General features: G+C 33.8%; 1 protein-coding gene across 1 annotated transcript in view; it reads left to right on the top strand.

Annotated features, from left to right (window-relative positions):
- Nucleotides 1–14,959, top strand: part of LRP1B (LDL receptor related protein 1B) — a 1,450,575-nt gene that overhangs the window by 869,743 nt on the left and 565,873 nt on the right. Inside the window, exons 26-27 of the mRNA XM_057306380.1 lie at nt 1,897–2,061; nt 2,380–2,624. Of these exons, the coding sequence (XP_057162363.1) occupies nt 1,897–2,061; nt 2,380–2,624 (410 nt within the window). The remainder of the gene's footprint in view (nt 1–1,896; nt 2,062–2,379; nt 2,625–14,959) is intronic.

Below are 14,959 nucleotides of genomic sequence, written 5' to 3'. Positions count from 1 at the left end.
CACCAAAATGTTGTCAGAGCTGATAATAGGAAAATTTCCTGGACTGTCACTATCTCTCCAGTCCTATGAGTTCTCCCTTCCCAAATATCCATGTTACTCATTGGGTTCTGCTATGAAAGTAGAGAAGGCAACGACCATTTATTGATTAGCAGACATGCTCCTACTCCTCTGCCAGATGTTTTCCCTTTGTTATTTTATTTAGTGACATGACATTAAAGAATTCGATGTTAAAAGCATCAGAGCAAAAGTTAGGCTGCCCGGTTTCCCATCTCCCTCTGCCACTTGCTAGCTGTGTAACCCAAGTAATTTAACTTCTCTAAGCTTGTTCTCCCATCTCTAAAACATAGATAACTTTAGCCATAGTCTCATGATTGATTAAATGAGATAATCTATAAAGCACTGAAAATAGTATTTAACATTTAGTAAGCACTTAAAAAATTATAGCCAGTTATGATTGTGGAGTTATTGTGTAACTGTATTAAATATACTATAGAAACATGCATCAGCAGTTTAAACCACTGTCAATTGAACATAAAACATCCATTGCCTAATAGCCTTAAAAATCAAATGCAGGATATGAGCCACTAAATGCCCATTGTGTGGAACTGTCTGTGCACCACAAATTTGTAAAGTCTCAAATAATATTAAAAAAAAAGTAATTAAAAAATTTAAAAAAAAGTAATAATCTTAAACATATGAAAAATGACATTTTAACAATTGCATGTTTCTGTATATACCAAAGTATAATGATTTCCTCTGTTTTCCCTCTGTATCCTCTCTCATATGACCTATTTCATTGCTGTGAATCTCAACGTAATCTCCATACTGATGACTTATAAATTCATGTCTCCAGCCCTGCCTTCTTCTCCGAACTTCACCCTGGCATACCACACAGCTTCCTGAATACCTCCTTTTGGATGTCTTGAAAACTTGAGATTAAAAAAAAATTTTTTTTGAAAGTAAACTTTTGATTGCTCTGCACACCCATCCACACTCAATTCCCAGGTCTTAGAATCTGTTTCTCTTCCATTTTCCCCATTTCACTTATGGATTCCCTGCACACCCTCCCCCTTGCCCTGACTCTGACTTTACTGAAACAAGAAACACAGGCACCTATGATTCATTCTCTACCTCATTTCCCTATATTACAGTCATCAGATAGTCCTGGCAGTTCTACCTCCAAATTTACCTTCCATTCACTTGAATTTGAATCATTCACTCTTCTTCCCTGCCACTACCATATTCCAAACCACTGTCATCCTTGGCTGTTCCTTTAAAATAACCACCTGATATGCCATATTCTCACCTCACTATCATCCACTTATATATGATACCACATTTCACCCCTGCTTAAATGTGCTTCTTATTCCCTTGGAATAAAACCCAAATAATTGCCTTAGCCTACAAAACCCATTAGGTTGCATTCTTCAAATCCATCTTCTTCCTTTTTCCTCCTTACTCACCCCATTGGTTTTATTTCTGTTCCTCAAATCACCCACTTTTTTTTTTTTTCCCCCTGTTAGGGCTTTCATATCTGCTGTTTATTTTGCTTGTCATGTTCTTTATACTGTTCTCCTTATCTTTTAGATTCAGTGTAAATACAGCCTCCTCAAAGTCCTTTTTTGTTTTTCCTCATCACCTTCTCTAAGTAGATCACTTACCTGCTATCCTCTCCCATAATGAAAGTTTTCTTTGGCATATTTTAGAAGCTGCAATTATATATGCATGTGGTTATTTATTCTGTCTTCTCCACTGGACTCTAAGCCCCAAGTGGGTAGACAATATATCTGTTTCTTTTGAGACTGTTTGCCTGCCAGTGTCTAGCATATAGTAGGCACTCAATAAATATTTGTGAACTGAATGGCTGAAACAATAGCATTATTTATTTCTCTTCAGAATTCTTTTCTGGACAGATTGGGATGCCAATTTTCCTCGCATTGAATCTGCCTCCATGAGTGGGGCTGGAAGAAAAACCATCTACAAAGACATGAAAACTGGAGCTTGGCCTAATGGACTAACTGTGGACCACTTTGAAAAAAGGATAGTTTGGACAGATGCCAGGTTTAAAAAATGATCTTTTTCTTCTGTATTTTCTGTTGCCTTTCTTGGATAGTATTTATAAACTCAAAAGGTACCCTAACATGCATGTATCATGTATACACACATTGAAATTGGTGGTGATCTTTGTTTTCATTATGATGGTGGTGATTTTTGTTTATTTTTGTTATGGTGGGCTTCCCCGCCCCCTTTCTGCATATCAAATACAGACCCATGAAATATTTTTTATAAAATATTTCCTCTGGCATTTATCTAAGTAATATAACACCACTGACTATTTGAATAAGTTCTGATAAACTTGATATATTTACCTTTCTGCAGGTCAGATGCTATTTATTCAGCCCTCTATGATGGAACAGCCATGATAGAAATCATCCGAGGTCATGAATACCTTTCCCATCCTTTTGCTGTGTCTTTATATGGGAGTGAGGTCTATTGGACGGACTGGAGGACCAACACATTGTCAAAAGCCAATAAGTGGACAGGGCAGAATGTCAGTGTGATTCAGAAGACGAGTGCACAGCCATTTGACCTTCAAATATACCACCCCAGCCGTCAACCCCAGGGTAAGTGCTGGTGGTGAATTAACCACCAGAAAGTATTTTCACCTTAATCATATAATATTTGAACTGTAAAATAACTTCTATAAGTTATTAATATTTTATGTATTGTGTTGTAGAAGTGGTTTCAGCCTTTATTTTAATTAGTTCAGAATATTTTTTCTCTCCTTTGTCATTTCTTTCACCTAGCAATAAAGAAATCTTAAAAATTAAGGGGTTTATACAAAGTCCGCATGTTGTTAGTCACTGCTTGTGTCAATAAAGGATACTGTGGGAAGTTGTAGAAGGTCTTCAGATTTGGAATCTATCACCTGATTATGATCAGAAAATTAGATGAGAACACCAAGGACACGTTGTTTCCCCCAAATGATCTGTGGAACTATATTGGGAGGTAAAAGAATGGTATATATATATATATATATATATATATATATATATATATATATATATATGAGCATCTCCTCGAGCTTTTCTCTTTTAAGAGAATTGAGTTTACATGAGTATGTATGCCACCTCTCCCCATGTATTCCACATTTTGCTTCAATAGTAATCTCCATCCTGGCTTTGTGATTTCATTTCTTCTACTCAATCCTTGCCAGACATTCTTAATTCTAAGTCTTACATTTCTTTTTCTTATTTCTTTTTTCCCCTGCGTAGTATGGCCATTTGGTGTAACATCAGCTCATCTTTTTGTACCTTTTGATGGAGCATTCTCCTTTATAATGTGCACCATAACCTATGAGAATCTCATTCCAATGTAAATAATGTTTCTTTATCATTAACATATTTTTACTTGAGACATCTGATGCCAAGATGACACCTGTTCCCTAGAGGGTACCTTTTTTTCTCCCTCTTTCAGTGTAGAGTAGACAGATCTTCCACTTTCAGAAATGCATTTGCATTTCTGGTCTTATGGACCTCACTCCAAGCCTTATTTTAAATTTAAATTTGTGTTATATTCTTTACACCTAGACATGACTAAAATGCTCACCTCTGTGGTCCTTAAATTCCACTGCTATCCTTTTTCTTTCTTCAATACTTGATCTTCATTCTCTATCGATACTATTTCTTATACCAAAATTTCCTCATCTGTAGAATTTTCTGTGCCTTCTCTCTGACAGAGCCTGATTGAATCTGATTTCCTTCCCAGATACTTCAATTTCTCAGTTTCAATTTTCTTATATAAGAGATCCTTCTCTGTCATGTGGGAGTTTATATACACCGTGTACTATGTGAGCAATCATGTTAATCCTTTTTTATCACCCATAAGTTTTTTGCTCTTTTCATCCCACAAATCTGTACAACATGAGGACGTTAAGGGGAGAAGATACAGCTTAGTCACTTTTGTGCTTAATTGGCATTCAGTAAATATATTGAATTTGAGTAAATTGAAATAAAGGAGGAAATCATGATTCTGACCAACAATGGGCCACTAGTACAATAAGAAAAAGATGTTCTTTTCTAAAACTTTCTTCAGCATGGGAGAGTATCTACTCATAAACACTGTATGTTGATGACAAACACAGGATTGGTTTTAATTTTTATAAATGCAAAAATATGTACTTACATATTTTTGTGCCCCAGACTGGTATTTTTTAGGAACTGTAATTTTTGTATTAGAGAAATTTGAATGAACTGGACCCTGAAAAATGTCTGGGTTTATGTGTTACAACATTTCCCTCCTCAAAACAGGATCAATGTATTTTCATTTCCTAACTGTCTGATGTGCCCACGTTGACATGAGCCCTAGCAAAGTAACAGAATGGAAATGAAAATGACACTTTCAAGCTCTTCTGACATTTTCATATATATAGAAAGGAAGTAAGACATTCAATGTACAGTAGACCCCTCCTCCATGCTTTCACTCTCTGTGATCACCCATGGTCCAGAAGCAGAAGATCCTCCTTCTGAACTATCATTAGAAAGTCAGTGGTAACCTAACACTGTATTACAATGCCTATGTCGTTCACCTCACTTCATCTTATCACATAGACATTTTATCATCTCACATCATCACAAGTGCAAGGGTGAGTATAGTATGATAAGATATTTTGAACCAGAGAGAAAGTTACCACATTCACATATATTTTATGGTAGTATACTATTATAGTTGTTCTATTTTATTACTAATTATTATTGTGAATCTATTACTGTGCCTAATTGATAAATTTGACTTTATCGTAGATAACGTATCATAGGTGTGTGTGTATAGGAAAACACATGGTATATATATATAGGGTTTGGTACTATCCATGGTTTTAGGCATTTACTTGGGATGTCTCCTTCCCAGATTCATTCATTCCCCTGTAATTCATTTGGTGCTGGGGAGATTTTCTTGACATCTTTATTTAACTTGAAAGATGATTTATATGAGACTCCTCCAATCTGCATAAAATAAGGAAGTTTTTACTGTATGGATCTGATTTAACATACAGGATTCAGGGCAGATATTCTAGTCTTTATATACCTTTAGAGAATGTCACCTGTAGTAAGACCTTGTTATTTCCTAAATGAAATTCAGTCGGTTTCCAATTTCGAGAATGATCAGAGAACATTCTACTTTTCGCCATTATAAGGATCACTGAACATATAACAATCATTATCCATCCTGTTTATCTGCTTCAGTGAAGTAACACTTCCACTGCTAGGGGAAAAAATGTTAAAAAGATGCAGGAATGTATTGACTGTTTTATTACCAGGGTAGAATTACAGTAAAAATGTTGACAAAGGTTCAGTGTTAATATAAGTAAAATAATCATAGCCTCCTGTTTTCTGGTGACTAATAATGTGAAGTTCACAAAAAAATAATTAATTTTAAAAGACATGTCATTCAATGTTGTAAAATTAAAATATGTCTTTAAAAAATTAAATAAATAAAGGTTAGAAATATTATTTGAAATTATCTAATCCTCCAAGTAGGAAATCAATGATTGTTTTAACACCAATTATCATACATTCGTCTTGTACATAAATTTCCAGGTTAGTTATTGAACACTTAAGCAAAACTTTTAAAAAAAGAAAATGCATTTTAGATCCTTTGGTTCCTAATGTTGTTTTATAGGGTTAACAAGAAACAAATCAAAGCTTAAACATATGCACTATAAAGGAGCAATTGTGGGTATTTTAAATCTTTTTTTTTTTTTTTTTTTTTTTTTTTTTTTTTTTTTTTTTTTTTTTAATGGTATGAGGAAGCTGAGCTTAGAGTTAATGGCATGGCCTTGGTAGCATGACTGCTTGTGTTCAAACCCCAACCTTATGACTTACTAGTTGTATGATGTTGGGCAAGTTACTTAACTTCCTTAGGCCTTGGTTTCTCCATCTGCAAACTAAAGAAAATTATAGGGTCTGTATCATAGGATCTAGTAAAAGAGTTTAATAGTCATTTAATGAAAATATATTAAACATTCATGAATACATGAAAAGGTCTTGGAATAGTGTCTCACATATAATCAGTGTTATGTGTTTCTATGCTTAAGTAAATCAAATTTTAAAAAGTAATAGTTGTTGGGGTTCCAGGGTGGTTCAGTCAGTTAAGTGCCTGACTCTTGATTTCAGCTTAGGTCATGAGCTAGGGGTTGTAAGATCAAGCCCACGTTGGGATCAATGCTAGTGGGGAGTCTGCTTGATATTCTTTTTCTCCTTCTCTTTCTGTCCCTCACCCTATTCTCTGTCTCTGTCTCTCTCTCTCTCAAATAAATAAATAAATCTTTTTTTTTTAAAGTAATAGCTGTTGAAATCATATCATTTTCCTAACCTCCTTTTGTTGAAATTTGGGTTTCATTATTTTTTTTTTGAGTCCTTTTTGAATACATATTGTCTCATATTTAAATAACTTATACTGGGCTTAACCTCACACTTCTCTATATCATAGCAATTTATTTAAAGAAAAATGCCAATAAAAATGTGAATCATAGATCTAAAGAAGAACAATATGGTTGATCCATCAACAGAATTCAGACGTTGTCAGACAACAAGACTATCAAACATACTCTCAACTGTGGACTCAGGGAAACAAACTGAGGGCTTCAGAGGGGAGGGGGGTGGGGAGATTGGGATAGGCTGGTGATGGGTATTAAGGAGGGCACGTATTGCATGGTGCACTGGGTGTTATATGCAAATAATGAATCATGGAACATTACATCAAAAACTAAGGATATACTGTATGGTGACTAACATAACATAATAAAAAATTATTATTAAAAAAAAATACTCTCAAATGTACACCCATTTTCCCAGCTCCCAGAGCAACAAACATCCTGACATTTTTTCTTGTAGCTGTTTCAACAGGGATGTTGAATATCACAGTAATGAATAAAACCATCACTGTTTATTGAACTACTATGTGCCATTTCGTTGTCACTTTTTTTCCCCTAATCATTAGAATCATCTAACAAGATAGTTATTTTTATTTTCTATAAGGAAACTGAAGCTCAGGGTAATAAGCTGGCTCAGAGTAATAAATTTCATCAAAGGCAACACCAGGGTCCCAATGATCATGACCAACCCCCCAGTCCATGCTTCACTGTTTTCTAAATTAAGAAACCTTTTTCTTTCTTTTAAGTAGGCTCCACGCCCAGCATGGAACCCAGTGTGGGGCTTGAACTCAGGACCCTGAGACCAAGACCCAAGCTGAGACCAAGAGTCTGACACTTAACCAACTGAGCCATGCAGGTGCCCCCAGAAAGCTTTGTATCTCTTCAAATTTAATGTCACATTTCATTTTTTAAATTTTTCATCTTCCTTTTTACATATAGCATTCTCCCCTGTTATCATTGATGCCTTATAAATCTCTTCTTAGTAACTATGTATTTCACAGCACATGTGACTATCAAAATGTGCTCAATGATTCATCTATTATTGGATAGTTTGATTTTAGTTCATTTCTATCCTATCATAAATAATTTTAATACATATTTCTATATATAAATATTTATATGTATTTAACAATTTTGGGTTTTGTTGTTGTTGTTGTTGTTAGAAAGTCATGATCTTTAGTTGCCAGAAACAAATAGATGAACATAAGCCCTTCCAAGAAGCAAAGTATCACTAAACCCTAATGAAAATTAAGTTATAGTCTTTCTTGTATGGTTTTATTATTTATTTATTCATTTTAAAAAATCTACTCTCTTGGCAACTTTCAAATATGCAATAGAGTGTTAATAACTATAATCACCTATACTGTACATTACATTCCCCTAGCTTATTTATTTTATAGCTAGAAGTTTCTGTCTTTTGACCCCTTTCATTTCAACCAAACCCCACCTCTTCCCTCAGGCAACCAGCAATTTGTTTTCTGTATCTGTAAGTTCAGTGTTTTGTTGTTGTTGTTTTGCTTTGTTTGTAAGTTTCCATGTATAAGTGAGATCATACGGCATTTGTATTTTTTTGTTTCACTTATTTCTCTTAGTGTAATGCCCTCAAGGTCCACACATGTTGTTGCAAATGACAAGATTTCCTTCCCCTTTTATGACTAAATATTATATATATAAATATATATACACTAAATATATATATACTAAATATATATATACTATAATATATATTAAATATATATATATACTATTTATATATATACTATATCTATATCTATCTATAGTATAGATATATACTATATATATATCTATATATATCTATATATAGATATATATATACACACACACATACATATATATACCAAATTTTCTTTATCCATTCATCTATTGATGGACACTTAGATTGTTTCCGTGTCTTTGCTATTGTAAACAGCACTGTAGTGAACACGGGGGTGCATATAACCTCTCCTGTGCCAAAAAAGCAAAGCAAGAAAGTTTAGAATAAAGTAGGGATAGAAACTAGTGGTTGTATGTTGACAGTTACTGTAGGGACTGAGGACAAAAATTTGAATATAAAATATTAGGAAATTTGGAATAAGAACTTTACATACCATGTACTGTAGTTTCACACTGGCTATGATAATCACATTTTATCCCCATATGCTTTAGGAAGATTTATATATATTTATTCTATTCCACTGATCAGGTTGATAACTGGACACTTTAACCTAAATTCTCTATTTTCTATATCTGCTGTGTATTGGCAATTTATAGCATGTTGTTGATACTTACGTCCACCTACTGGATAAACACTTGGGAGGATGTTGTTTCTTTAGCATAGAGAGAAGTTGCATACATCAATATATTTGTTACTTTTATAATAAGCAAGAACACCAAAATCATAGATTTCCCTTTAAGGTGAAAATGAATAATTAACATTTATGAAACCATCTAATTTAAATACATCTTTATCAGTGAAACACAGCTATTAATTGAATAAATTTTGAGTGCATTAAAAAACAATAGCAACAATAACCAGATTTATAATAAACCATTTTTGAGAAGTGTTTTAGTTTTGTTTGGATAATGAGATCTGGGCTTGTATGATTAAGCATTAAATTAAAATTATATCATCATCCTGACTTTGTGATAATAAGAAAGGTATGCACTTATATTGTGTTTTTATTAATCCTTTACAGGTATTACTTTCAATCTGCACAAAGATTTACGGGAAAAAATTCTCCTTCTGAGAGGCTTTCTCACTTCAAATCCAGATACCAATTATAAATCTTCACACAATTCAGATTTCACCTCCTTCATGTTCATGCTTAACACCATAGGAACTTCCTTAGCACTTAGAGCTTGTATGATTATTTAATATTTTCCTAACACTGTTTTATTTACCCAACTACATTATAAAATATTTGAGTAAGGGAGTGTCACTTATTTATTTATGTCAACTGCATAGCTAAATCCTTTATAATAATATTAATAATCATAACAATATTAGCTTCTGACACTTGTTAATTTTCATTGCAATTCTGTGAGGAAGGTTTTAGCAACATAGTTTTATAGATAAGGGATCTAAGGAAGTTAAACACTAAGTAATTTTCTCAAGGTCTAATAGCCAGAGGATGTTTGTTCAATTATCTGACATGGAGAAAAGTGACCTCAGAACTCTTGCCTTAACCTCCAAGCTCTATAGGAAGAAGTCATGAGTTCATGTTTGAGATTCTCCTTGGAATTGTTATTTCATGTCACTAGATGGCAGAATAGAGTCAAGTTTTGTTGATATTTACAAGGGACAGACTAATTTTTACCTTCTTGGAGCTTATAGTCTAGAAGGGGAACAGACTAACTTAACAACGAAGATCAATAAAATAACTGTAATTACGGATGGATTTTGAATGTAAAAGTATAGTAAATATATTTTAAAAGGTAGTAGGGTGAGGTTGGGCAAGGATCAGACCATGGTGGGATTTAAATGGTCCTTTCAAAGAATTTTATTTTTTGTCCTCTAGGATAGATGGTTCTAATGATTTCACACTTGAATGTGCATCCTAATTACATGCAGGGATCACTAAAACACAGATTTCTGGGCTATACTCAGGAGATTTTGCTTCAGTAGGTCTGGGGTATGGCTTGAGACTTGCATTTTTAACAAGTTCCCAGGGGATGCTGATGTTGCCTAAAGAACCACAGTCCTAAGTGAGGGAGAAAATAAGTTTTAAATATTTGGCCAAAGGAGTGAAAATAGCAGATTTGGGTGCTAGAAACTTGACACCATCTGTGCGAGGGATGGCTTGTGGAAAGACAGCACTGCAGATAGGAGTCTCACATGGGGTCGATCCCAGGATCCCGAGATCACGACCTGAGCTGAAACCAAGAGTCAGATGCTAAACCGACCAGGCACCCCGGATATTATTCTTTATTTGTTTTCTAAGCTACCGTATTAGCCTGCAGGCCAAGGTCTACTGATACCTAGTTTAAAGGATAAACAAAAAGTCAACTTTTGACGCACTTAATTTGAGGTACCTCTGGGACATGATTGAATATTCAGGGCTGTAAAGGCAAGGAGAGTTTGAACTATAAGTAGAACTTTGGTAGTCATTCAATTTTAGGTTGAAGACAAGAAGACAGATGAGATTCCCAAGATTATTACAGAAAAGAGAAGAGGGCAAGGACAGAGCTTTGAAGAAAATGAACACTAAAGAGGAAGGGAAGGCAGAATGCTGAGGAGGTGACCAAGGGATTTCAGAACCAAAGAGAGCACGGTCAAACAAATAAATAAACAAAACAAAACAATGCAAAACAAAACACTCAAAAAACAAAAAAAAACTAAAGAAAGTTTCAAGATGACAGTGACCAACACAGTTAATTCTCCTGGAGAAATTAAGGAAGACAAAGACATAAGTATATTCATTGGATTTGGCAACTTGGAGGTTGGTCAGCCATAATTTTATTTAGAACGATTTCAGTGGAGTTGTTTTTAGATGGCCTAGTGATCATAAGTATGTCTGAGGTTAGGTATTATTATGAATTTTCAAGTCTTTTTACTAAAAAAATATAATTTATTAAACAAAAGAACAATGCTGTTAAGTAACACAATGTAAATGCAAAAAAGACAACCTTCATAATAATTAGCTTGTTCAATGTCATAATCAGGAGGAACACTCTAGAACCAGACTTTTGGGCTCACATTTTAACTTTGTCCTATCTTGACTGCATAACCATTATCTATCCTGTTTTTTTTAATCCGGAATATAGAATCATTGCAAAATGGTAAACACGTAGTTTCTTTTTAAAGCGCTTAGAAGATAGCTGACAAATACTAAGCACTATATAAATGTTATTAAGTAAATGGTAGATGCATAGATAGATGGACAGATAGACAGACATAGACACAATTTCCTTAGTTACTTTGTTTTACGCATCAGTATCCCTCTCTTCCCCTTATAAGAGGAGTTGTTTGTAAACATGGGAAAGTACAACTTTCTTCTTTTGTTTGCAAACCTTCTCCCATCCAGCAGGTTGGCCTTCCTCTGTGTCCTCTTTCAGCTCAAAGATGTTTTCTTAATCACAACTTCAGTTGCGATTTAATACCAAGTGGAGTTCAGTTTTTTTCATGAATCCAGAAAGATTTCCCTGTTGTTGTTGTTTTCAGTTTTCTTCTGTATTTCTTTAGGTGCCATGATTGGAATCTGTTCCTGAAATAATTCAAGAATGTGATTGTCACTTTAAATACAGAGTGTTGCAAATACTTTATCTATTAGACTTTCACCAATTACAAGATGTTTTCCCTTTTTGAAGAAACTTTTCTCTTTCTGAAAAGAACTTAGTTCAGTGGGGACCTAATAAATATTTGTTGGTATAAACAGTGCTGTTTTCCAGGAACCATTTTATTTTACTTTCAAAGACAGGCTTCTGACTCAATCATCCCTTTCAATTTTGTTCTTGAAACTCACAATGACTGGCAAATGTGCAAACTATTTTATATAACACATTAATGACAATATCCTTTGGCAAATTCAAAACCCAGAGACAAAATGAATGAGACATTAGGAGTTTATTCACAGTTACAAGAATTAGATTAATTAGATTTTAAGAAAATTGTACTCCAAGGCAGTATCCATCCCACATCCCTGCTTTGTAAAGCATCCATGAATCATTACGAGAATGAACGAGTCTAAGGGAATTGGTTCATTTAGAGGGGTAGTATGTATAATGGTTAGAGGCTCATACTCTAGAATCTGAAACCTATTTCCCTCTTAATAGTTATGTGATTGTAAGTCTTTTTTTACCCTTTTGAAAGTTAAGTTTACTTTTCTATAAAATGGTTTTTTTTAATAAACAAAAAAATAAAAATGGGGGTTTGTTTAAACAAAACTGACTAGTAAGAAGAATAAAGGAAATAATGCTTACGAAGCACTTAGCCCATTTTCTAGCATATTGTGAAAAAATAAATTATTTTATTTTATTATAATTTATTTATAAAAATAAATTATTCCATTTTGGAACCTTTACTCTTTCCATCAATTTTTATCTCACTTGCCTATTATGTTATGACAATATAAGGAGAATTGTGGGCTGTTTCTTGAAGAGCAGTTTTAACATTGAAATGATATATGTGCCTACAGTTGCTTCAGGAAAATATTTCTGTAGAAAATGAAACTTGTATTGGCAACATTTATAAGAAAATTAGCTGATATTATTTTTAAAGATAAGATTCTAGATTCTAAGAATACTAGTAATATCATTGCCCCTTTAGGGGACAAAATGTCACTTATAAAACTTGAAGAAGGAGGGATATCATTTGGGGTTGTAAATATATTTAATCATAGGTGATATTTATCAAATTAATAGGAACTTTTAAGAAAAAAAAAAGAAATACTCTTGAACCCATTTTTCAATGTGGTGGGGGTGAATCTCAAATATTTGCAAAGTGCTTAAATTGTCTAGTTCCACAATTTACTATATGAAGATCTAATTACCTGTCATAAAAACTAAATTTCTCTCTCCCTCCATATATTTATATGTTTGCATAGATGTAGATGTATATATACATATATCTGTGTCTGTATATAGCATATGTGCACCCTCCATCCTACATATTATTAATGGTGTTAAAAATACATTGTTTCCCCTCTTTTCTTTTGGTTTGGTCGGTTTGGTTTGGCATGTTTTTTGAGGGAGTGGGGTGAAGGGGCAGAGAGAGAGAATCTTTTCAAGCTCCATGCCCAGCATGGTGCTCAATGTGGGGCTCGACCTCACAACCCTGAGATCATGACCTGAGCCAAAATTAAGAGTAAGGTGCTTAACCGACTGAGCCACCCAGGCACCCCATCCTCTGACTATTTAGTAGTGTCACTTTATTTCAAATATTTATATACTATCAAAGGGGATTTATTTTATTTTGCATGAATTCTATTTTAAAATGCTAATATTTCTAAGAAGGGTAAGCTGGTGTGAAATAGTTAAATCAAAATGCTTTCACCTTTACTTGTAGTTGATATCAGCAACTTTGAAAAGATGAGGATTCTGACTGAGGTGAAGTGAAAGGCAGGTGATATCAAAGCAAGGGAGGAATTTTTGAGATTTGAGTAAACCTGTGAGTCTTCCATAATGAGGTGCTTAGAACTTCATGCAGTACTGAGAGCCTGGTAGAAGAGAGACAGGAAATGAACAATGAAGAAGAAAAATGAGAGTTGAAACATGCCAAAGACATGTTGCTACCTCATTCCAGCTATTGATATAAAAAGACAGAGTGGAACTCACTTTCTCCTCTTACAAATTTTTTTTCCTGTAACACATAGTCCTCTGTTCCCAGTACCAGTTATATAAACTAGCACCCAATTTAGTTTCTTAATGAATCCTTCTGTGCTATCTTAAAACCATATTATAAATTAATGGGTTTTGTTGGTTCATCTGAAAAAGTTAATTACCATTTTTATCATTATTTCTTTGGCAAAACATAATAGAAATATCAAACAGCTAACCTGCAAAAGAATTTATATGCAGGTAGTAAGTTTAGCTGCATTATAAATTGCTATTTTTTTAAATATGCAATCTACCTTGGAGCAGTAGAAAAGATTAGTAAAAAAAGAATCATCAAAATTCTTTCTTCTTTGGTATGCTGTTTGATGTACTTGCCTAAGTCATGCAAACCTAAGTGATTTAGAGCCCTGCATTCATTCAAATCCACTAAATGCTGAATCCATGGTTCTACTCCAAGGTGAGGACTTTTCAGCCTCTACATTGTTCACATTTTCCACCAGATAATTCCTAGTTGGGGGGAGAGGGAGGGCTTTCCTTTGCGTTGCAGGAAGTTTATTGGCATCCCTGGCCACTACTATGCCAGTACTATCTCCAGTCAACCAAAAATGTCTCCATACATTCCCAAAAGTTCCCTGGGGGAGGGGGAGAATCCCTACCAGCATCTTCACCACTGGTTGAAAACCACTGTTTTAGATAAGAAAGTTTTTATGTGATTATAAAATTATCATAAAGATAGAAACTTTGATGCTTATTCATTCAAATCATACAGCAAGTGCAATAAATAGCAAGCAAATTAAGATATCAGAAAGACACCTAAAGTCACTTCCTTAGAATAACTGAAAGTTCATTGGTATTTTAAGATACATATCATCACTAAATATAACATATTAAATGTTTGTTTTTATCCTTTTACAAAGAACTGTGCATAAATAAATGGAAACAGTATTTGTGGCTCTTAGAATTTTTTTCATTGAAATACAGATATTTTACGGAAGATCAGATAAGAATTTTTAGACATTTTGTCTTCTACCCCATAAAAATAGAGTACAGTATAAAATTAATCCATGAAATATGTTATAGTTTGATGAAAGTAGCTCCTAGTATTGCTGGGGTCTGGTGAAACTAAAGCAATAAGAACATCTTTCACATGCACGTATTTTGTTATATGTGTGTGTTTTGAATAAGAAATTCATTCTAGTTCTTCAACATCGAATGTTAAAATTACAATTTGAAGGTATTGGTCAAAAGTAAAAT

The sequence above is a fragment of the Ursus arctos genome, unplaced genomic scaffold, assembly GCF_023065955.2.
Source record: "Ursus arctos isolate Adak ecotype North America unplaced genomic scaffold, UrsArc2.0 scaffold_1, whole genome shotgun sequence".
Taxonomy (NCBI): Eukaryota; Metazoa; Chordata; class Mammalia; order Carnivora; family Ursidae; genus Ursus; species Ursus arctos.
The sequence above is the reverse complement of the archived record's forward strand: the minus strand, read 5'-3'. Positions and strand labels throughout refer to the sequence as shown.